General features: G+C 45.2%; 2 protein-coding genes across 2 annotated transcripts in view; one reads left to right on the top strand and one right to left on the bottom strand.

The window, feature by feature from the left end:
* The window catches only part of Atg16 (Autophagy-related 16), a 402,118-nt gene that overhangs the window by 217,272 nt on the left and 161,898 nt on the right, over positions 1–22,948 (bottom strand). The window lies entirely within an intron of this gene.
* Positions 5,819–21,267, top strand: Neo (ZP and PAN domain-containing protein neyo). The gene is made up of 3 exons (XM_071795801.1): positions 5,819–6,148; positions 7,927–8,592; positions 14,927–21,267. The coding sequence occupies exons 1-3, from the start codon at positions 5,858–5,860 to the stop codon at positions 15,491–15,493; spliced, it is 1,524 nt and encodes a 507-aa protein (XP_071651902.1). The 5' UTR covers positions 5,819–5,857; the 3' UTR covers positions 15,494–21,267.

Genomic DNA, 22,948 nt, shown 5'->3' with positions numbered 1-22,948 from the left:
CATGAATTGCCGCGCCGGTTTTTACGCAACGATCATTAATATCGTCGCTTATCCGAGTCTGTTGGGATTACTTGGTGTTGCGGGTCAACGGGCCAGAGCCAGAGCGAGCGGTCACAAAAGAGCAATGCAAATTAGCTTGGGTGGTTTTTTTTTTTCACTAGCCGCTGATACTTCATGTACGTCATACGCGGACGCGACACGCCCAAATGCCCGCATTATACATTTCGTTATCGGACATTGCATATTCCGCCGACGGATTTTATGCGCAGCTTCCTCGTTTACCCATTACCGCCGGCCGCGGTCAGTAAATCGATTTAAGTTTTACAGCCCAGCTGCGGAGCGCCCTATGTAGAACTCTCCTTTTATTTAATTTCGTTCTTTCAATGTTTGCAGTCTTTCTTTTTTTATTTTTTTTCTTTACCATGTTTTTAAAATTAGACTTTAAATCAAGATTTCGTTGGATGTTAAAACTTTATCCCAAACAAAGTACAAAATGTACCTTGTCTTGTACCTTGTCATGTGTTGCAATATATATTGAAATTTTTATTTCGTTATATTGATGTTTGAAATCTAATTCCAAGATTGAACAAAAAACGATACCTGATTGAACAAAAAAAAAATCTAACTCGTATTTTTTCGTACAGAGTCGGCATTAACGATGCAATCAAAATACCTTCAGCGTAGTTCTCTGTCAGTCGATGTTCATTCGATGAGTTAAAAAAAATAGCATTTGCGCTCGTATCAGTCGGGCGAAAAGCTATGAGCAAGAGGCAGAAATTGTTTTTACGATTGACGTCTTTCAATATAGAGGGTATGTACACATATATACCGCTCCCTCTCCCTCCCCCCCTCTCTCTCTCTTCGGTTGTCTTCGCGGCAGACGCGCGGACGAAGAATAATTTGAGATTCATCGAGATGCAGCGGGGCGAACCGCTTGTAATTCTTTTCCACCATCACCGGCGCAGCGACGCCGCTCCGCGCTCACCCTCTTCGTCTTCGCCCCCCTTTCGTGCCGGCTTGATCCGGCCTGTCTTTTTTTGTTTCGCCATTTGTTCGGAACGATACTTACGACGTGGAAGTGCGGAAAGAGAATTACGATAGAGCGACAATACGGAGACAGAAGGAGAGTGAGTGTCAAGGGGTAGGAAAAAGGGGGAGCCGAGTCGAAGGGAAGAGAGACAGACGGGAATGTCGTCCCGTCGCAGTTAACTTCGCATTTAACATCTGCCTGGAAGGTTAAAATTTCCCTCGAGGGTTTACTCTCTAAGTTGTACGAGACGAGCGCCGGATATCTTTTGTCCCCGAATCGAGGAAAGAAAATCAGAGGAGGCTTTATCGTTGCGCAATAGACTTTCGGCTTTACCGTCGTATCTCTCCCTGTCTCGCGCTGCAGCGCCAAATCTTCAGCCGGCTCGTCGCGTTGCTCGCGTCGCAGGTATAACAGGAAATTCCAGTCGTGAAACAGAGGAAGGCATGTCGAATACTGATTGTTCCCTATAATATATCCTCGCCTAATAAGATTCCTTTGCCTCTTTGGCGAAAACTTCCTTTTAATAAAAATATATTTTTTTATCCACAAATGATTAGATCTAGAAGTTCCTTCGTGAATTAAATTGTAAATAAATAACAGTCCTTCATTTAATTTTGATATTTTAATCTCAAAGTCAGTTGTATAGAAATATAATAATGTTGAATATTAGAAATAGTGAGGAAGATTCAATTAAATTTTTGCCAAGAAAAATCAACCTCAACTGGCCGATAGGCAAACGGCGGCTGGAGGAAGATGCGATGAAGTTCGGGACACGATGTGTATACGTGCTTTTACCCTTTTATCCATTAATTATTTACCGCGAGAGATACCGACTCGCCTATCCGAACTAAACTTTGAGGGATCCGGACTTTAGTGGCCGTATCTCCTCGCGTTTCTCTCTAAGTAGAGGGCTCTCGACGATAATGCCACCCCAAGAAGTTAGCTTGACGATATACGGGCGAGCAAGATGTTTTACGAAACGAGAAGGTTTCTCTTCGGCTACCTCATAAGTATAGCCACCCCTAAAAGTAGCCCCCCATAAAATTGCGGAATCGATGCTTCGGCGAGCCAAGATACACACCACGGGCATATTTTCACAAATAGGACAACTCACCTTCATTTCTCTCCTAATCCATAAGGTGAAAAAGTGAATTGGCTTTAAATATACATGTAATTCTCTCTACTTTTCGTGGTACATTATTCATCGCGCGGACGGTGCAATAAATCTTGTCGCTCTATAAACGTATAACGTAACATGATCGTTGTAATGTCAGCCTGTCCGCGGAATAGATAGATACATTTCACGGTATAAAGTGTTCATTGTGCAAAGGGACATATAAATCTCATAAAAATTTAATCTTTCACCGCAATTATTTTGATGTCTAAACAATTCGACGTATATGATAATTATCGGGATTGAAAATAATTGTCGTTCTCGTCCTCGTAATAACCTGTCTATAATTAATAGCGCGAGATAAACTTTGGGAAATGCATTTGAAAAACTGCTGCATGGTATATTGTGGCTTTTAGTTTTGCAAGAATGATTGGCACACTCCATCATCGTTAGCGACACTACCGTGTTCGTTGCAACTTACTGCAACTCGTTAGTTACGATTTCAACGTTGTTTTTATAATATCCCAGTACATTTCCAACTCAGTAGCATCACTGTAACCTTTCTTACGCCAGCTCGCGGCAACGAGCTTTGAGGCGAGCCTTTCTTAATAGTTTTTGCGCGTCGACGATAATGAGACGCTTCCAACGTGGCGTGATTCGATATCTTCATCAGCGGAGAGCGCGAACGAGAAATCTTTCCGTGAGCGTGTATATAATCAACGAGGTGCAATCAGTGAGCGGATTAAAAATAATTTTGCAATAAAAGTGATTGTCCGAATCTGCATATAAAATGAACAATAAACGACGTATTGCGCCGACGAGAGGCGACGAGGGACGCGGATGAGGGGCGTGCACCATCGGACAATTATTGTGTTTGAATCACGAACAATTGAACCGAAACTTGTTGATTTAACGAGCAAACATTCATCCGAGCACATACATACATTTGATGCACCAGCGCCGTGAAACAAAGCTGGGCCGACGGATTTTTCGTGACCTATTCATTTCGCGTCGTCGATTTTACTGCGGGGCATTGTTGCGGTGTGCGCGCAAAACGTTCATATTCGTGCCTCCCCCCCCCCCCCGATGGTGGGTGATTCGCAACGTGGCGAGGATGGAATACGCGGAGGGATGGAATACGGTAAAGACGTACGGTGGAGGACACATCGATAATCGCGGGAGCAACAGACAGCCGCCGCCGCCGCCGCCGCGCCGATTCGATTATATTCTCGACCGAGCCTCGGGGTTTATCGCGCCCGACCGCATAAGGCCGCGGTGATTTTTCGACTTCGTCTCCGCCGCGGCGGAACCCCCGGGGAATATTGAAATCATAACGTGGCACCCATGAATATTATTCAGGTCTTAAGGCAATATAATCCGAAATCGATGGAGCGACGTGGAATAAATTTGGCGGTCTCTCTCTCCCGACGGCGCCCGGGACCTGCGGGAACAGCTTCGCTCCCTCTCCCCCCGCCGCCGCCTCCGCCGCGGCTCGCTCCGGATGGCAGTCCGGAGGACGAACTTCGGTTCCGATGATGATGCCGGTCGCGCACCTGAGCACGTCGCGATGAAGAAACTCCTGACTGCCTTTTCGCTACTTAGTTTTTCCGGTCCTTTCTTCCCCGGAAGGAGAAAAGGATGGTAATGACTTTCGATGTCTCGCCCCGAAGACGGAAACTATCCCCGGATTATCTGGGGAATGTTCAACAGTTCAACGCGGGGAATATCTAATCCTGGGATTAGAGAGAGAGTGTAGCCGGAGGTGAAGACGTGATCTCGGAGATACAAAAGATCGGAGCCGCAATTTTACCCGGATTCCCGTTTTGAAAGCATGTCGAACATGCGTTCGTGCGCGCTATACATCGGAGCGGATGCGAAATGAAGTGAACGAAGGCGGTTGCGGTTGCGTCAAGAATGCGACCGCGCATGTTCTAATAAATCTAATAGACGGCGGGCTCTATACATCTTTACCATCCGCGCGCTTCTCCGTCAATTTGCAAAATTATGGGTTCGGGGAAAACAAGATTGTAATTAACCTTGAAATTCGAGAACTCTCGTTCGTAAAAAAATACCTGTTTCAATAGAATTAAATTACGAGCCTAGGCTTAGCTCATTGCGTATTTTTTTTTTTTTAACTTTTGAACATTACACGACGCGCACAGAGTCGTATATTATAACTGTTAGACTATCTAATATTAAGTTACATTAGGTACGCGTGAGATGCTGCGTTCTTAAAATCGTAAGTCATAAATCAACTATTCATACAAAATGTTCCGTTATTACGACCGAGCCTCCACTAACTACTCTGTGAACACAAGAGTAAAATCGCGATGTGATAAATATAGAGAAAGACATCAATAAAAAATATGACAAAATATTCTGTTGACTGAACCCCATGTATCGCGCGCAATAAAATACTATCAGTCCCCCAACTGATATCTACGAAGTCGAAAAACAAATATTTACAGGACAACATTGTATAATGTCTGTTATCAATGCATACATACGCAATGCAGGCTCGAGATAAATATTTTTGCGGCCATGAATGTAACTCTCATTATTCAGATCTTCTATCATGTCCGGGACTTCTATCGATTTTCAAAACTGGTAAATAAGTTTACGCTACTCGACGAAAGAATTTATTCGCAAATGCGTTTCTTTTGGACTCATAAACTTCTACGTTTCGACGAAATCACGTTGTTCCAGCCTAATCAAGATAAATTATTCAGGGAACGTTAACCGATTCGTGTAATTTAATTAAATAGGAATTTCACAGATTCAAGTGCCAATCGATCATAGACGTCAATGTATCGCGTACCGTTTATACAGCGCTTGAAACGTTAATGTGAACGTCACTCCATCATCCATATGTCCATAATTATGGATGAGTAGACGCGCGATTTGTCGGGTGCTGCTATTCAAGCCGTTAGATCGTGCTCAGCGTTGAGATAAAACTCCGCAAAACGTTGGGAAAATTATTGTGCCGTAATCTTTCCGTTTCGACACGTTGGGCGTTCGATATCCGCGCGGTCCAGAACGCGGCATCAGGCGTGGAAGAGAGAAATGAGAATGAACAATGCAACGACACTTCTCTCTCCCAAGGATTAGCATTGGCAAATTAATTTTCTTCGTTTTTCTCAATTACTCCTCGCTTAGCTCCGTTTAGTATTATTAACCACGCATTATTACGATGCAGTAAAACGCGGGCGGGAAGCAATTATTCCGGCGGACGCGGATTTACGTGCGCGGATCCCGCGTGTCCCCGTTAGAAACGGAATCCGGCGCGACTCGGATTCGTTCGTGGGTGGGTGTTTCCTTTATAACTCGCTTTCCGGGATTAGCACGGAATGATGACCGCAACAACCGAGAGCATGTGCGTCCTCCCCGCGATATGTTTTTATCGCAGGAGAGACGAAGCGGGACCGCATTTCTCTCTTACGCTATATAATCTTCCGAACGCCGTGCATTTAATGACTAGAAGCAATATACGCACACGTCGTATTTATGGGCATAGTTTATCTGAAGACGCTTAATTGCTTCGAAATAATAACCATTAACTTTTTTTACAATACAAGTCGCGCACTCGAAATCGTTCGTAGATAAGAAACTTATAATTGGTGTCGCTACGCGACGAGTTCTTCATGAAAATGTTTCGTTTGAATTTCAGATCCGCTAATTATATCAACGGTACCAAGCAGTGCGAGCTCTCGGATATGGACAGGCTGACGGTCGCCGGCTCGAGCGCCTTCCAGGCGGCGAAGGGTGTGGATTATTTGGAAAACCACTGCGTGGAGGAGCCAGTGAAACTCTGCGAGTTCAAGAAGCTGACCGGCCGCATACTGAAGACCGTGGACTCCGTTTACCAGGACGTCGGCACGTCCGACGAGTGCCGCGAATTGTGCCTGAACTCGCCGTTCCGCTGTCACTCCTACGATTACGGCGACACCGGTGACATGGTCTGCCGTCTCAGTCATCATTCCCGCGCCACCCTCTCCGACATTCAGGTAAGAAATTCGAGCTCCTCAGTGATGCGAAATCATCACGCGAATATAATCTACACAATTTATACCAGCGGCAGCGAGTTTAAGTTTGCGAGGAAAAACTTTCGCGAATTGAATTTCGCGAAGCGAAACTGAAATTGTTGCTATACGCGCGAGAAACGGACATTGTCGCGTTCCCGATTTACTTGCTGAGTTTGCCGTATGCGGTTTAATTCATCGGGAGTGTTTAAAATAGAGTTCCGCGCGCAGCTTTGCGACCACCGCGCGTCGTTTCGCTCGCCGCATCGCAGTGCGGGATTCTTGAAAGGCCCGGTGGGGATTTTCTATAAATGCGATTACGTCGCACACATGCAAATCGGAGTTGAACAATCCGCCGAGGGCGCATTCGTGGAAAATCGAGTTTTCATCGCAGACGCTTTCCCTATCGAACTACCCGAGCTCGACCGAATGTGAATCGCATTCGGTGTCCCGGGAGAAAATCAAAAGAAAAATTTAGCGACCACCAATTCGTCGGGTTCGATTATCGGCAGCACCTTTTTGCGCACACCGCTACAGCGCGACTACGGAAACAAATACCAATAGCGGGGAATTAAACAATTCTTCGTACGAATAATCGTTGTAGTGGAATATTTAAACAGCGTGAAGCGAATCGGAATATCATTTCAACGTCGCAGTATATGGACGGCCATATACGGGTTTCACGCGCGATTATTCACTCGGAGATGAGCAAATAATATGTGTAATGGGAAGATGATCGTGTGCGTGGGATCCGTGACGGGCTCTATGGGTGGTTACGCAAGCACATCAGCGGCATCTCCACAAATATACAAATTATTAACTGTGGCGATAGCGCGAAACGTCAAGAGTATTTATCAGCGTAATATCCGCGAATAATTTGTTTCATCGTAGAGGACCATCGAGTCTCGAACGAGGAGCGATAAATAGCGTTGTATAAAGGGATTTCAAATAATTCTTTGAAAGTGACAAGCGCGTGAATCAGAGCCGATTATCATTCCGTTCGATATAAATGAAAATGCATCCATATACGTTGTGTGTGTATACATATATATATATATTATTGATAATTATTGGTTTTTGATGTATCGCATCGAATAGATTGAAACGCGACGTTTTAGATTTGGAGAATAAAGAACATGGTTAATTATTTGTACAAATAAAGTTATATATTCTCATTTCGCGTAATATATTGCATCAGAAATGAAAATCAATTCAATCACCTACTTCCTTTTAGAATTTTTCGACAGACAAAAATTCTGTATTTGAAAAAAGCTCTGACGAGATATTTTCTGTGTAAATTGCCGATTTCACGCGCTCCTATTCAGGATGTGTGCGCGTTGTCGAATATCGTAATATAATTGCTATGCGAACTATATCACTGAAGACCCCAATATACAGTACGGTTTAGCGGAATTTTTCGATGTACTCTTTTCGTTCGTTGTTCGATTCTCGTCATAAATTCTCTGGAAGTTTTTGTGTAAGCCCGATGCAAGCTATCAAAATCTCCCAACCATGGTGAAGCGAGCAAAATAGAAGAGTGATGAATAAATCGGTCGGGGTAGTAGCTTTGCGAAGTTTAATTGCGAAATATCCGTGCTTTGCGAAATATCTGTATTTTGGAATTTACCATTGTGTCGCCCGTTATAATTCCTTTAAATTAATACCGCGACAAATCGCATTAACGCGCGATATATATATCGAATATGGTATACTTGGTGGGAGCGAGCGATGAATAACGGGCCGAAAATAAACGATAATTTCAGGATCCGTACCTCGACGTACCGGAAGCGTCCACGTACGAGCTGAGCTCCTGCTACAACGTGACCATCGACTGCCGCGCCGGCGACATGGTGACCCGAATTCAGACGAGCAAGCTCTTCTACGGCAAGGTTTACGCGAAGGGCTCGCCCAATTCGTGCGTGCAGGACATCAAGGGCGCGCTCGAGTTCGAGCTTCGCATGGCGTACGACGATCTCGAGTGTAACATAAGGCAGCAGGGCCTCGGCCGGTACCTGAACGACGTGATCATCCAGCATCACGACACCATTGTCACCAGCTCTGATCTCGGCCTGGCTGTGACTTGCCAGTACGACCTCACTAACAAGACCGTGTCCAACGAGGTCGATCTCGGCGTGCACGGCGACATCACGCCCGCTCTCTCGGAGGAGGTGATCGTCGACTCGCCGAACGTCGCCATGAAGATTACCGATCGCAGCGGAAACGAAGCTATCCCCTCCGCCGAGGTCGGCGATCCTTTGGCGCTCAAATTCGAGATCCTCGACCCCAACAGCCCGTACGAGATCTTCGTCCGCGAGCTGGTCGCCATGGACGGCGTCGACTCCAGTGAGATTGTTTTGATCGACTCGGATGGCTGCCCCACTGACCACGTCATCATGGGACCGCTTTACAAATCGGTCAACACTGGCAAGGTAAGTTCCAGCGTATCATATCATTTCGCCATTTTTTGTAAAAATCCTGTCCGGCGCTTAATTAAACTTGTGAGAAAAAAGAAGCCATCGGTGGAATCGAAAAATAAAATGTTACAGACAAACGGAAGCTTCTCCCTCGCGGTTAATATCTTCTTTCTAATTTTCTTAGCCTTAACGTAGCGCTGCAGCGCTGGAAAATTATTTCCAAGGAAATGAGTGTAGTCGGTATTTGCTCTAAATGTTCCTCTTGATACCGCTTTAATAGAAACGTCTTTCCACTCAATCATTTCATGCATCGCAGTCGTAAGGCGGTACAAAGTAAACAATGAAGGAAAAGCTATTTGGATAAAAACTATCATGTCGTACGAACCTTACCCCGAGTTTTAAAAACCTTATTTATTTAAAGTCCTCCATAAGTAAAAATCAAGAGGCGTTAAAACAGACGATCTCAGAGGTCACATGACCATTTTTTACTTATTACGTGTTTAATATTTGTTTATAACTTTGTAATAATTTGTCGGGTAAAATCCGAGACACCCTGTACACGCGCGTGGTTGCCCTGAAGATATAATAGAAAGGACGGATAAATATATATCGATTCAAATTTAACGATCGTACACGATACCCGGAGGGCGACAAGTTGATCATGATGATTGACGCCTATAACGTCGATGCTCGTTGACGAGTATTTTGTGGAAATGCGCGCGTACCTCGAAAATACGCGCGGGCGTAAAGCGACCGGATGGAAAAAGAGCGAGATGGAGAAGCAGACACGAGTCAACCGGTCGATCTGACTTCATGCTAATCCATCACCCGAACGGATTTTATGACGGGAAGCAATTTGCCCGGCCTGTAATAGGTCGCGTCGATGATGCGCCGCCGTCTTGGAGATGACGTGCCGTGACATGCATGGCATGCGGGCACATTGGTCTGGCACAACGATCATTACTTTTCGCGTGTTCCACATAAGGGAGCGTAAGATTACCCCCCAATGCCGGGAATAAGAATTTAACAGCGAGATTCGTTCGATCGGCATCCTTAAATATTCTGATTTTTACTCGTAATTTGACGAATAGCTTTTATTAAATAGCTTTTATATAATTTTTTTCTATAAAATAACGTTTAACAATTAAGCACGTTTGTCGCACAAGTTCTCACGATCTGCCTCATATAAAATTATAAAAAAAAAAGAGGCGAGATATGATTGAGAATGGACGTCTTTCATTCAAATGCATGAAGACGGATCATTAAATAATGGAATACCGTTGCGTTTCAAAACGACCGAGCTCGTATAGAGCCCGCGATTATTACTTCCGCGTTTCCCGCATAAGGTAACATGGGAATTGACTCCGCGATCGCGATTAGATCGCGAAAAAATAGTTTAATCCTCTACTCTTTCCTCGCGCGATGCGTGAAGTATATCGTGGGTGAGCTGGAGAGCGAAAATGCATTAGGGCGGAAGTACAATAATTCTTGCGCGGTTAATAGGTATAGGCGATCGCCACGTATTGACCTCGATAGACCAATTACACATATACCGCTCGTACATTTTGCACGATGACTCGCACGATATAACGTCGGACGCGCGCGCCGCGCCGCAATGAGAATTACGATTCCGCGCGCGGCGCGGTGCGCTGGGCATTAATAAACCTATAAAAATGTTTGTCGATAATTCGAGCAGTCGTTCTTACGTTAGTCTAACCGGCGGCGCGGCGATATAACCGGCTTTGGACTTTGCCAATTATGTTTTTCTCTTTGTATCGCGGAAGTGCGAAGACGAAGGATTTTCTTTGGCTACATTGTGTTCGTGGCGCGCAACATTCGACCAGCTGTGCCCGCGCGCGGTCGTGGACCGCGTGGCTGATGCGCTTCACGTGTCGACGAGTAAAACAAACGGATCGTTACGATAGTGGCAGGTAGGAGAACGAGTGGAGCCGGAGCGAAGGTGGAGCAATAAGAGAGAGAGGCGCACGGCCTCGTTAACTCGTCGTTCCACATCATTTGCTCGCGCGAGCACGGCCGCGCCACGGCGCAATATCGCTTTATTAGAAAGTAATAACAGTCGTAGTAGAAACAAAGAGTAAATTTATATCGGGTACGTACGGTAAGACGCCCGGCATCAAGATATATCACCTACAGTCGTTCCTGTATCAAGGGCGTCGTGGCGCCCTTTTCCGGTTTAGAACGTGCGCACCACCACGTTCTGGCTGATCTCGTTTCCTGACCGCGGCTGATCACGAAGGGCTAACCCCATTTCCTGTCGAGCGCTACGATACGAAGATAGAGATCTTGTTGATGCTTGCTTATCTCTCGGGTGAATTTTGTCGAGCGGCCAAGAATGAGAAAAGTTTTTCTCGCTTGTATTCAATTTTGCATCTCTCGCGTTTAATCAAGACGGAATGTATGTAAATTCTAATCTGTAGAAGCGTAACGTAACTTGAAAAGGAAGATTTCATCGCGAAGATTTCACGCCGTTTATTATCCGTACGCACCTTATTTGCCTGTCGAACTGGCATGAATGATAAAACGCCTGACAACAACTTTGATATACGCCACGCTATCAGCTATCAATAATCTCCGTCGTTTGCGACAGTATACCGTCATTATGATATGGTAATAAACGTTCGCAACATTGATTCTCGGTAAACGAAGGGGCATCGTTTGACCCGAGATATACCGATAGCAGGAAGTTGCTTGTTCATTCCTTGTCTTTCTTCAGCTCAGGAGGCTGGCAGACCTTTCCCCTCCCGCAGATGTGGGCACGAGTTAATAAAGGATTAATAATTAATTATTACCAAGAACACTAGTACTTATACGTTAGCTTCAAGTTGATAAGAACGTTTGCGATTACCATTACAATAATTAATTATCTAACAATTAATATTCCGATAGTTATTCAGAGCAAGTGAATTGATGTCCATTAAAGAATGCTTAATAAATGTTGAAAAGTATATAAGGAATATAGACTTAAATTTTGAAAGAAAATATGAGTGTTTCCGCTTCTGTTGAATAAAATTATTTTTGAAAATATAAAACAAAGACTATATAAATGTTTCTCGAACTTTGAAATCTGTAATTTAACGAACTGTTCGAAAAGCAAATTGTTCAATATCTAAAGATGAAGATCCTAAACTTTCTCAATATTTATACCGTTGGTATAAAATATCTTCCATGCATGTCGCATCTTCTACATATGAAAGTTTCTTCTACACGTGTAAGAGCTTCGTGCCATTAATAACCCCGTCTGAGAATAGGAAAGATTTGTCTCGTACAAACGTGGCTCGTAAAATAAACAAGCAAACGCGTCGCGCAAGTCAACCGGTACACATCGCCGTTGATTTTATTAATCCTTATAGATAGGGATAGAAAGAGAAACGATCGTCGGCGGTGAAAGCGCGCGCGGAGCGCGGCATCCTCGGTGACGGTGCAGCATTGCGCCTCGTCTAACCAGAAATTTGCCAAAAGTTCGGCTGCTTTTCGGTATGTCCGTCACGTAACCGGGCCGCGGTACGAAGGCTCTCTTCCATTTCGCAACCGGTTTGAATGAAATTGGAAACATTTCTCAACCGCCACGTCCGTGTACGTAAACTCGTAAGGGAGCGCGCAACCCCCCTACACACGTGTAGGGATGAACCAAGGCGGATAGGGGAGAGAGAGAGAGAACCCCCGCGGCTGACTTATAAAGCAGACAAAGCGGGATCAGGTTGAGCCGCACCGTAAAAGCGCGGGCGGCGAGTCTTACGATCTGACTGATCTGATGCGGTACATTTATGACGGGCTCCTCTTTCCCGTCCTTTCCCATCGCCGACGTCGTTGCCGCTGAAGGAGACTTATCGTCGGCGCGTACCAGATGCCGCGGATACAGCGGCTGTGTGTTTCTTTTACTCGGCGCGTACAGCTCTACGTACATACTTCTCTCTATGTTTCTCTCTTTCTCCGCCTCTCAAACTCTCGCGTCCCCGGGCTTTCCTCCTCTTCCTTCGATCCGCTTACGCTTCTTCTTCCATCCGCTACGAATGTGCAATCGCTCTCGCTTTTCCCCCGCGGAGAATGGACCTTCCGCTACTCTTTCTGCGCGGGATGACGTTGGGTTAATAAAGTTCCGCTCGTTCCACTAGACGCGGGCAAGCGAGGCAAAGAAACGGCTAAATGAAGCTGTACGTGGAGAACGTAGCATATTTTAATGTCTTACTTCCCGCCGATAATATACGCGCTCCGGTGTGTAAATACGATGAACTTGGTGATGCGCCGCAGAAACCAGTTTTCGACGTGCACACGAGCGTGGCGCCTAACCTTACGTACCTACCCGGCCTTTCTCAGTTTCTCAAAGAGTTCAGCTTCGGGAAAGATCGCGTCTCGGGACTTGACCCTGCGAGCGTGCAGTGAATGATCTGAATGAAGAGAAATCAATGACGAGCCGTGGTGCACGGACGTACCTATGAATATATTACGGCCGGCGCAGCGTTCCTCTCGGGTAAAACGATGATCGCGAGATTACTCCGCGGACGACGAGCCTAACGAGCGAACACGAGTGATTATCATACGTTCGTTTTGTAGGAGACTATGAGAAAGCGAGAAAGAGAGAAAGAAACAGAGGAGGAGGAGGGGAGAGGGAGGAGAGAGAGAGAGAGAGAGACTTGAATTCCCCGTACCAATTCCCGATCGCGGTGTACCGAGGCGATGGTGGAAAAACTTGCGTGCAATATAAGCGCGATAGGCTGTAAACGAAATAAAAAAGATTTTAACAGATAGATCCGCTTGTCGCGAGAAAATGGGAATTACAACGATGCGCTTGGTCGCGCCATTTGCCGGGATGGATATACGCGCGCTCTAATGGCGCGCGTAAAAGCGGGTACTTGGGCTGTTTTTCATGTCATAATCCTGTGTAATTGCCGTTATATGGCCTTACCTAATAAAGAATGAAGAGAAAAAAATTGGACGCAGCTGCCGCGGGGACGTGAAAAACCAGTTTGAAGCGGTTCATCTCTTACGCATATTGCGTGCGACGGCCGACGCCCGTGTTACGCGATTCCTGACATCCGCATTCTGTAATCCCTCTCGTCTGTCGTAAGAACCATAAGCGGTTTTTTTTTCTTCCTTACACCGCCGCGTGCCCCGCGATCGCGAGAGTAAAATCGCGCCGTCGCGCCCCGGCGAGCTGACTTTGGGATATAGTTGAAAATTTATGTGAGAGCGACATATGGGGTAAGATTTACCATTATTCCGCATCCACACTGAATTCTACGACCGCCCGTGACGGAATTTCAGAATTAATGCGACACGACGCTGCTTAGTTGAGTCGACAGCCACCGACATCGCGTATGAATTACGAGTATGTAAAAAAACAAAAAACAATAAGATACGCGCGCGTTTCGCAGCTGTCTCACGCTGATTACATTTGCTATTGTTAGGCAGTTTCTAACTTGGTGAAAAAAAGTCAGGTATAAATCTGTCGGTGTTTCGAAATCCGACGCAAACACCACCACTTTCAGTTAACGTCGTCGCCTGATGGCACTTTAATTCGTTTCTTACGATGAAAAAAACTCTGGAAATTCTATACGTAAGTACCAGGATAATAAAGAACGGGTGAAAGAGAAGTGGTGACGATATAACGCGCCGCAAATGTCATAATATTGGCGCTGTAGTTTGCTAACGGTATGCGGACACGACAAAAGCTCCGAGTGGCGAAATCGTTGCGTTCCGAGGAGCCATTCGGCACAGGTGTTTATGTATTATCCGAGGCGACAAGTAACGGCGTGAAACAATTGGTTACGTGACTTGCAATCCGTCGAAAGGGACCGATGGAGTACGAGGAAGTTCGTTTTATTACATTCCACGTATCGAATTTCCTGTTCTTCCCTGAAATGTATTTACACGCCGTGTCGGAAATTAAAAAGCAAAGATCACGACATTCGCTTATTTGTCATCATTATTAGCATCAAATTTAGAGAAAATTAAGATATAAATCTTTTACGCACACCTCCCCACCCCTCTCTCTCTCTCACGTAAATTAAATCAAAATGTTTAGCTTAATATTCTATTAAATTAAATAAGCTATACGCACATAAACATCGCTCTTTTAAATTTATGCGCTTCCTAACGCTGCAATAATTTTCTACTCGGCGAAAAGGATTCAAATTAATTCAATTAGTCCGAAGCAGTAATTTATGCCGCTGTCTTAAATTGATTTCTCGCATTCATAAAATCGTAAAGCACTTCTATTAGCTCTCGTAATTAGATATTCTATGATTTGTATAACGCTCTCGTCAGTAATTTCCTTTTATTCTTACAAACTCTCAAGTCACTTATCTTCTTTCTCTTTTTTGTTTTACAGATACTGCTGTCGCACTTTGACGCCTTCAAGTTCCCAAGTTCGGAAGTGGTGCAATTCCGCGCTCTGGTCACCCCGTGCATGCCGACCTGCGAGCCCGTGCAGTGCGATCAGGAGGAGACGACCGGTGAGCTGCGTTCGGTCATCTCCTTCGGCAGACGCCGTCGCCGTCGTCGCTCCACCGCCGTCGGCTCCCAGAGCCGCGAGGACCTCCTCCTGGTACAGTCCATCCAGATCACGGACAAGTTCGGCTTCGAGCGCGACGGTAAGTCACCGAACGCCACCTCGGCGACGAGGGACACCGTTTTCGTCGAGAGCGAGGACATATCGTCGACAATGGGGATGTGCATCAATCTGGGGGAGGCGATCGTAGCCGGCACCGTCTTCCTCGTCGCCCAGATCGCCATCATAGCTGCATGGACCTTCACCTGGCAGCGACGCCGGCAGATGCTGAAGCATCAGGAGGCGCTCTCGGTCTCCGTTTCCGTGCCCGGTATGCACTCCATGCCCGGGCGCACCGACAGTCTCTGTAAGTTGTACGACGGCGGATACTCCGCGCGTCGTTTCTGAACGACTTCCACCACCAGCTCCCCACGGCATATCGTCAATCTCGTCTTCCTGCGTATAAATCGCTATTAACGAATCTTTGGCTGACTTCACATGGACCTGTGAGTTCTCTCAAAACCGGCGCGTGCCGGCGCTAAGAGGGTCGTGCGATTCGTGTCACGATTCTCGAGGCGATCTACAGCAAAAGTAACACTCTCACGCGGCTCTCTCTTGGAATCTTTCTAAAGAAATTCGGATGGTTCGCTACTTCGTACTTATATATAAAAAACTTCTATGAGTGTACCGCATTGCGAGGTTGCAGCCAATATACGTAGCTTTTAGTGGAGCATGCCCTTTACCCACCCACGCTTACCTTGTAGAAGGGTGGAAGCTTTGCAGAGGCGTTCTACTAATTTCAATTAGATTCGGTTAGATGGGCAGATCGCGGAGTTTGTCTGAACGCGCGTCGGGATAGACCGATAGAGGGACACGTTCGTACGCTACAATTAAAAAAAAAATTGAAGCAAAATGATCGCTGCCCATCTCTACGAATGTTCTCGTATACACATTATTAGACACTATTACAGCGACGCATCTTCTTTTTCGTCCCAAACTTCATTTCCTCGCAGCTGACCCAACGTAAGGAAACCGATCGACTTCGCCGTATCACTTGATCGAAGTTGCTCCTGCAGCTTCGTCTCCCCGGTTTAAAGTGGCATAATTACACGCTCGTGTATGCACACGTGCTGATAATGCCGGTGGATTACTGAACGAAATAATTAGGCGCAATTGTGCGCTTGATTACTCGCTACATCTGTCGCTCTTATTGAAGGCACAAATATCAGTGTCTTCGAATCGACATTTCTGGTCAAGGTCATCGCGGCGAGCAATGAAATCGTATATATCATCAATTTCGTCTGTCTCTTGGGTGGCCGGTTATTTCGTGGAAGGAGGAGCAAGGTTGCAATTACGATCCGTACCGGCAACCTTTAATTAGCGTAACGTTCAATGTCCAGGCGACCTTCGTGCGTGCGCGTACCGTCGTTCGTAACGAAAATCGACGCCGTCCAAAAGGGGACGCTTCTCAGAAGAGCGGATTGAAAGAGCGCGATAAACGGGGGGAGAAAAAAAAAGGAAAGGGGAAGCTTTCTCGTAATATCGTGTCGATACTTAATCCGTATCCGATCTGAGACGCATACCGAGAATCACACGCTTCACGCCGAGGCTAAATCGATTTCTTACTTTGTTCCGTGATAAAAGTGTTCCGTCTCGCCACACCACTTCCGCCGGTAAGTAGTTGATAATGTAACGGCCGCAAAAATTCGAAGCCGCGAAGAGAGTAATCGATTTCGCGCGCGCGAGTTCGGTCGGTTTCTTGCGCCCACGTGCATCGCCACGCCGCAGCAGCCACCGTCGCCGCCGTGCCCTTTTCCCCTTCGCTTTGCCCTGCCCTCACAAGCTACTTTTACCGTCCCCTTTTTTTTCCTCTCTCTCTCGAGACGACGTGACGCGATGTGGGACACGTCTCCGGCACCGATGTGACTCTGCGGGTGATGGAGGTTGACGCGTATTCGCGTATACGTTGACTACCGGCATGGCTACCCGGCATGGACTCTAATTAGCATTGGGAATTGAACATGATTATGCAGACGTGTAGCGTAGGATATCAACGGTTACGGCGCGGCGAGGAGCTCGAGCGGCGGGCTAAATACAGATACAGGGATGAAGGAGGGAAAAGGGATTTGAGTCGGAACGAGAAACAGAGGTAGGACCTAGAAACGTGGTGAGCTCGGTGAAGAGGGGTAAAAGGTACGCGCGCAAAGGGGTTGGCGGAAGGTTAATTGCCTCTTGTGGCGTCTCGGGGTTAAGCTAAGCTTGCGGGGGTAACGCTTGATGGGGTTGAATCTAGCTCCGAGAGTAAAGGGAGGGAGAGGGAGAGAGATAGAGAGAGGGGGGAGAGGGGTAGGATCACATCGAGGATAGCTATCTCTCCATAGCAGAATCACGTAACCTCGACCCCCTTCCGACGTAACCTTAGTCATGTCCCTTATCCTTAGCCATCCCATAGCGGCCAGGTTAATTTACGTCGTAACATGTGAGCTTATCAATTCGGATTGACATATTCGAGCTGAGAGAGGCAATCAAAAAGATCAAATTAAAAAAGTTGATCGGTATGATTAAAAGAACTTCTTTCTGATTACGTAAGCAATAAAATATTGCGTTCTCCATCGGTCCGCAATTCCATCGTCAGACATTTTGAGAAAATTCTAAAGGACAAAGCCGCGTCGATAATGTCAAACACAGAAAAATCCAGTTTGTAACAGTCATTGTACAACATTTTCTGTATGAACCGCAAATAAAAGGTATTTGTCAAATTCACATTGCTCGGCAAGCAGAGAAATAGAAAGAAACGAAAAGTCAGTTTCTGCAAATAAGAGATATATGAAATATTTTATAATTTATATACACAATACTTTCGGAAGAACGTCATAAAGATAATTAATCTGTTTATTTTAATTTATAGCATTTTAGGAATGAATATTATTTGTGGTATAGCAATAGAAAATAACTAAATTTTCCGATTTCGATTTTATTTTGCTTTAAAAAACTTCAAGAAAAAAGAGAGATAGATAGAGAGCAGAGGATGTAATACTCCGCAACATCAAGAAATACAAATCTGTTATCTATACCAGCCTTATCGATTTCACCAAAGCACACAAGATGGACTTATAGGGAGATCGGATTAATTGCGAAACTTGAGGATTAAAATACACTCGTTAAGACAAACAAAGGTACCAGCGAGACAAAATGGGAGTCTCCAATCGTTCTGAAGTGTTTGCATTACAGTTAACCAAACTTGGAATTGTTCTGGTGTTTGACGTTTGCTTATCGCGTGGCGAGGAATCGCGATACTATACGAGCTCTGCTTTTATTCACGCGTCTCGAAAACGTTACGTACATAAGCAACCGATCACGCGCTTAATTACATTGTGTCGAAAAAGTTAAAAGGACAACAGACGATGATAAGACACAGAGAAAAAAAAATTTTTATAATTTAAACCCAAGCTATCGATTGAGCCTACTCAGAACTTGGTCGGTTCAGCCGTTATCGAAATTCCATTTCAACTCGTCGGCTCGCATACACGATCCGTGACTCTTCATATACGGACGTGACAAAATTCTACTTTATTTAAAATAATATTTCAATATATTGATCTGTTTTAATTTTGAAATAATCGTATGCAGGATAAAATTTGAGATCGGAAAGGTTTTTCGGCACAAACAAGACACACAGAATATCCATTCGCGAATGTTTCGCGTCTATCAACTACGTTGGTTGCACGTGTAACTCACTGTTAACGGCTAGTGGTCGCTAACGCAACAACAATAGCCGACATCGAACGAAAAAGGATACAGAGCGGCAGAGAGCGCGCGTATGTTACGTCCATCGGAATTCCAGTGTACGCTTTAATTATTCGATCTAATTGCCATGGATATTGCTAGGCGCTGCGCTGCCCCGTACGAGATCCCGTCGACACCGAACTAAATGGAATTTCACCCCCTTAAATCAAGCGGCATTGATCCCGCAAGAGTAAAAATTGAAATGCAGAAAACGCAGGCGGGGGCGGCTCGTATTTTTCCGATGTGTATATTTCCGAAGCGCGATTCGATTACTTTCACATTACAGAAGTAACTGGTATACGCCGACATTCTGTGGCCTGGCCGGTATAGCTACCCTTTTCCCGCTTCACCGTTGCTTCTTACGCGTGATCCGCTTATAGAAGTAATGAAATACAAATAAATATAAATATATAAATATGGATATATATAAATATACGTATACGTACGATGATAAACATGCCAACGAAGGTGCCTACGCGTACAGTAAGTGAACGCGATGCATGACAAACTTATGGATTTTCTTTTTCCTCATTTTTTTTTTACTTCCTTCAAAGATAACACACTTCAATTATGGATTTACGTTTAAGAATTTTTTTTTTGCTAACGCTGCGGTAGTATATCCAACCTGCTTGTGGTGAGAGGGTAGAGCCAATTTTATACATGTTCGACGATATTTTTGTACGAACGCAAATTGAAACGGTGTTGCGCGCGCGAGCGCGCGTGCGATGACGCGCCGAGGATGGCGCGAGAATGCGCCCAGGGTGCATTCGCCGTGCATATGTGGTCGCTGCGCGCAACGCTTTAGCGGTGTAATTTCGATACAACACGTATCACATGAGCGTATGGAGTGGCGCAAGAAAAATCTAACATTTCTTCGCCTCGCTGCGAGAAGCGGCCTTCGAGACGAGAGGGAGGAAGAGGGTAGACGGGAGATCAAGTTGTCTCCACTATAAAATGCGGGAACTCGGTGGAACGGATCCTAAGTCACTATACTTTTCACGGGGAAGATGTGTAAGATTTTCTCGCGCCACCTCGTAGACAGCGTGCATTTCGAGTAACACGATAACGATATGCGGAGCACTTTTCATCGACTTGATCGAACGCGTAAGTATATGCGCGGCACGCCCCGCGCCGCGGCCGTGGCCGTGGCCCGGTCGCTAACGTTTGATGCCAAGTCAATGGAAACTGCCGAGTACGCGGAGTATAAGGATAATCATTTAATTAATTGTCTTACATTTAAAGAGCGTATACGATGAATGTAAAAGGAGCAATCATGTTTCATCAATATAATAACGTAATTAAGATTAAGTTAACGCGCCCCGCGGTCTCTCGGCGCTATGGATCGGGGCCGCGGAAGGCAATTGCGAAAGGAAAGATAATATTGGGCTCGAGGACGATCGCTCTCGATGATATCAAACCGCGCGCAATCCTGCAATCCCCCGGCCGGCCGACTTGGGTAGCCGCAAGCAATTCAACGCGGCCGGCGTCGTCGTTTCTGCGTGCAAGTACCACTCGCTTCTTCTTCTTCATCTCCTTCCCCGCCCCGCTCCCTCGTCCCCTGCTCCCCTCCCTCCCCCTCGCCACCCTCCGTATCGTCCATCTTAATGAGGGTTGTGTTTATACCCTGTACTTCTTACCGGGAGTATCCACGGAGTTTATAGAGATGTCGGTGCTTGTCCTCGAGCCTGAGGTGCGCGCGCCTGCTCCGTCGTAAGCTCGAGAAGCTCGAGTCTGTTCTGTACCATGACAAGCGTGTATTTCTGCTTTTCTCCATCCCGTGTACGTCTTCTTTTCCATCCGCCCCCTCGCACCCATTCTTCCTCCATTTCTTCGTTTTTCCTCTGCCTCCTTGCCCGTTCGCCCGCTCTATTGCCGCTGTTGAAGCGGCGTTGAATCGGCCGCTGCCGCACGGCGCGGAACGCGGCGCGGCGCCGCGCGCGTCGGCCTCTCGCCAAATTAAACCATTTTCATCGCAAATACATACGTCACGTACAGAACTTACCCGACGATCGCGAGCGTTCTTTATGTTATATCCGCGCACCAGCATATAATCGCTTATTTATTTTTTACGTTAACGTACATTGCCCTTCAAGAATACTCGTACCCTATCACGCCTATTTTCCTCCCCCCCACCCTTCCCATCCACGACCACAGCGTACCACAACTACCGTTTTAATAATACGCCCGTCATACCGTCCACGCACTGAAACTGCTATGTAATTTAACGAATCACTCTGCTGACGTTAAACGTAATGCGTGCGTGTTTCTAATTAATTCCCATTTTTTTTTCTACATTATCAAGACGTATCTTTCTCGCCAAACGTCGTATATGTCAGTACCGTAACACACACGTTGTACATAGCATATATGGTACAGAGAAAATAAACTCATTTTATAACGAAAAGCGTCGTTTTCTCTTTCCTCTTCTTTACGGCATGTGTAACTTTCCCCCTCCTCCCCTGCCCGGGTTGTAAGACTACGTTGGATTCCAGCCAACGCTATATTCCTACGTGAGGAAAGTCCTTGGGATGACTCGCGCAAATGGAGAAAAGAACAGCGAGGAGAAAGTAGTTACTACCTGTGGCGGTGGTATGACCAAGATCGGTGTTGACGAAAATAATCCATCTGTCGTTGGCAAATTATTTTCACACGTACAAAAAGAAGATATTTGCAAAGAAGATTGCCAAGTTCTTAACGAGTCGTTATTGTTAGTCACGGGCTAACCAATTCGACAAATTTCATGTATGAATCATTCAAGAAAATTGTCCGATCGATCTCTCGTCGCACAGGACGTTAAATCGGAGATAAAGGCTCCTTCATCGGTGGCGATGGAAATAAACTGGTAAGTTCGTGTAGATATCATGATCAATGTATCATGATGCGATGTGATATGTTGCGATGACAAGCGAGCGAAAAGGTAAGATATCTTCAGTTATAGAAAATGATTTGCAAAATATATTTCATTGTGCGACTAATTTTGCATGAAAATTCTTTTTTTAAATCTATCCATGTCAAAGTATTATAAAACAAAAATAAAAATAATTAATATACAGCTATTTTTATTAATAATGTTTATTATTATCATTATTATTAATTAGAAATGTATTAATAATTTGTTTAAAGTAAATTGTGATAACGCATAAAAAAATATAATCTGCCATAAAATAGACGACCGTTGGGCATTATATTTAATTATTTCATGGACGAGAAATCCATTTTCCTCCCATATAACTAGGACATAGCGGATATCACATTTCACATGTAGCGTGTAATTTTAAAATGAGATGCCTCAAACTTGAAATTCACGTGCGCAATGCTTACAACAGCGTAACATAACTGATATTCCATATATGTGCATAAAAGACATATTTTACTAATAATGATCAAAAGTTTGGATGTATAGCAGCCATGGATCAAAACTCTACTAACCAAGGAAAATTAAATCTCTTCGTGACGCTCCAAGTTTCAAGCGCGAGGCGATTCGCATCGGAAAGGAAGGAGCCGCGGGTGGAAGAAAACCCGATGCATCGCGAGAATATAAGGTGCGTCGTGCTGCACGAGCGAAAAGTAGACCATGTAAATGTCCAAGATCACTGGTTTCCAGCATCCGCTAGTTGCACTTCTGCGGCGCACGATTCAATAAGCGTGAGAATCTTGTCGAGTGGTCGCGAGGAAGAATATTTATGAGAAGAATATTAATAGCCGCCGTTTTCTCCCGAGTAACTCCGAGGGAGACGTAGCCGAGGGAACGACAAAAGAAATATGATTTTCTCTCTCGCATTATGAACAAAACCATCATCTAAAAGTAGATGGAATGAGTTAACTATTTCTGCAACTCGGTCTCAACCTTTAAAAATACACTGTACAATTTGCGATTACAAGCGCAATAAACGGTCAAGTCATGCTCGTGAAAAGGAATAAAGGCGAGAAGGAATAAATTGACAATTAGGTTTTCGCGAAGGATAAAGCGCTTCCTCGTTTTCCATTCTTTTTTTTTTTCTTACGATAAAACAAGTAAGTTCAAGTGATTTCGTAATATTTTAACCAAAAAAAATATATAATAAAATATTTTAATTA

Source organism: Temnothorax longispinosus, chromosome 12 (assembly GCF_030848805.1).
Source record: "Temnothorax longispinosus isolate EJ_2023e chromosome 12, Tlon_JGU_v1, whole genome shotgun sequence".
Classification (NCBI taxonomy): Eukaryota; Metazoa; Arthropoda; class Insecta; order Hymenoptera; family Formicidae; genus Temnothorax; species Temnothorax longispinosus.
The sequence above is the reverse complement of the archived record's forward strand: the minus strand, read 5'-3'. Positions and strand labels throughout refer to the sequence as shown.

What these genes read in the sequence shown, in the direction of transcription:
- Neo (XM_071795801.1), top strand. Translation starts at nt 5,858, where the DNA reads ATGGACAGGCTGACGGTCGCCGGCTCGAGCGCCTTCCAGGCGGCGAAG. An exon ending in CCACCCTCTCCGACATTCAG is followed by an intron (nt 6,149 to 7,926) that starts GTAAGAAATTCG and finishes CGATAATTTCAG; the next exon opens with GATCCGTACCTCGACGTACC. An exon ending in AATCGGTCAACACTGGCAAG is followed by an intron (nt 8,593 to 14,926) that starts GTAAGTTCCAGC and finishes TTTGTTTTACAG; the next exon opens with ATACTGCTGTCGCACTTTGA.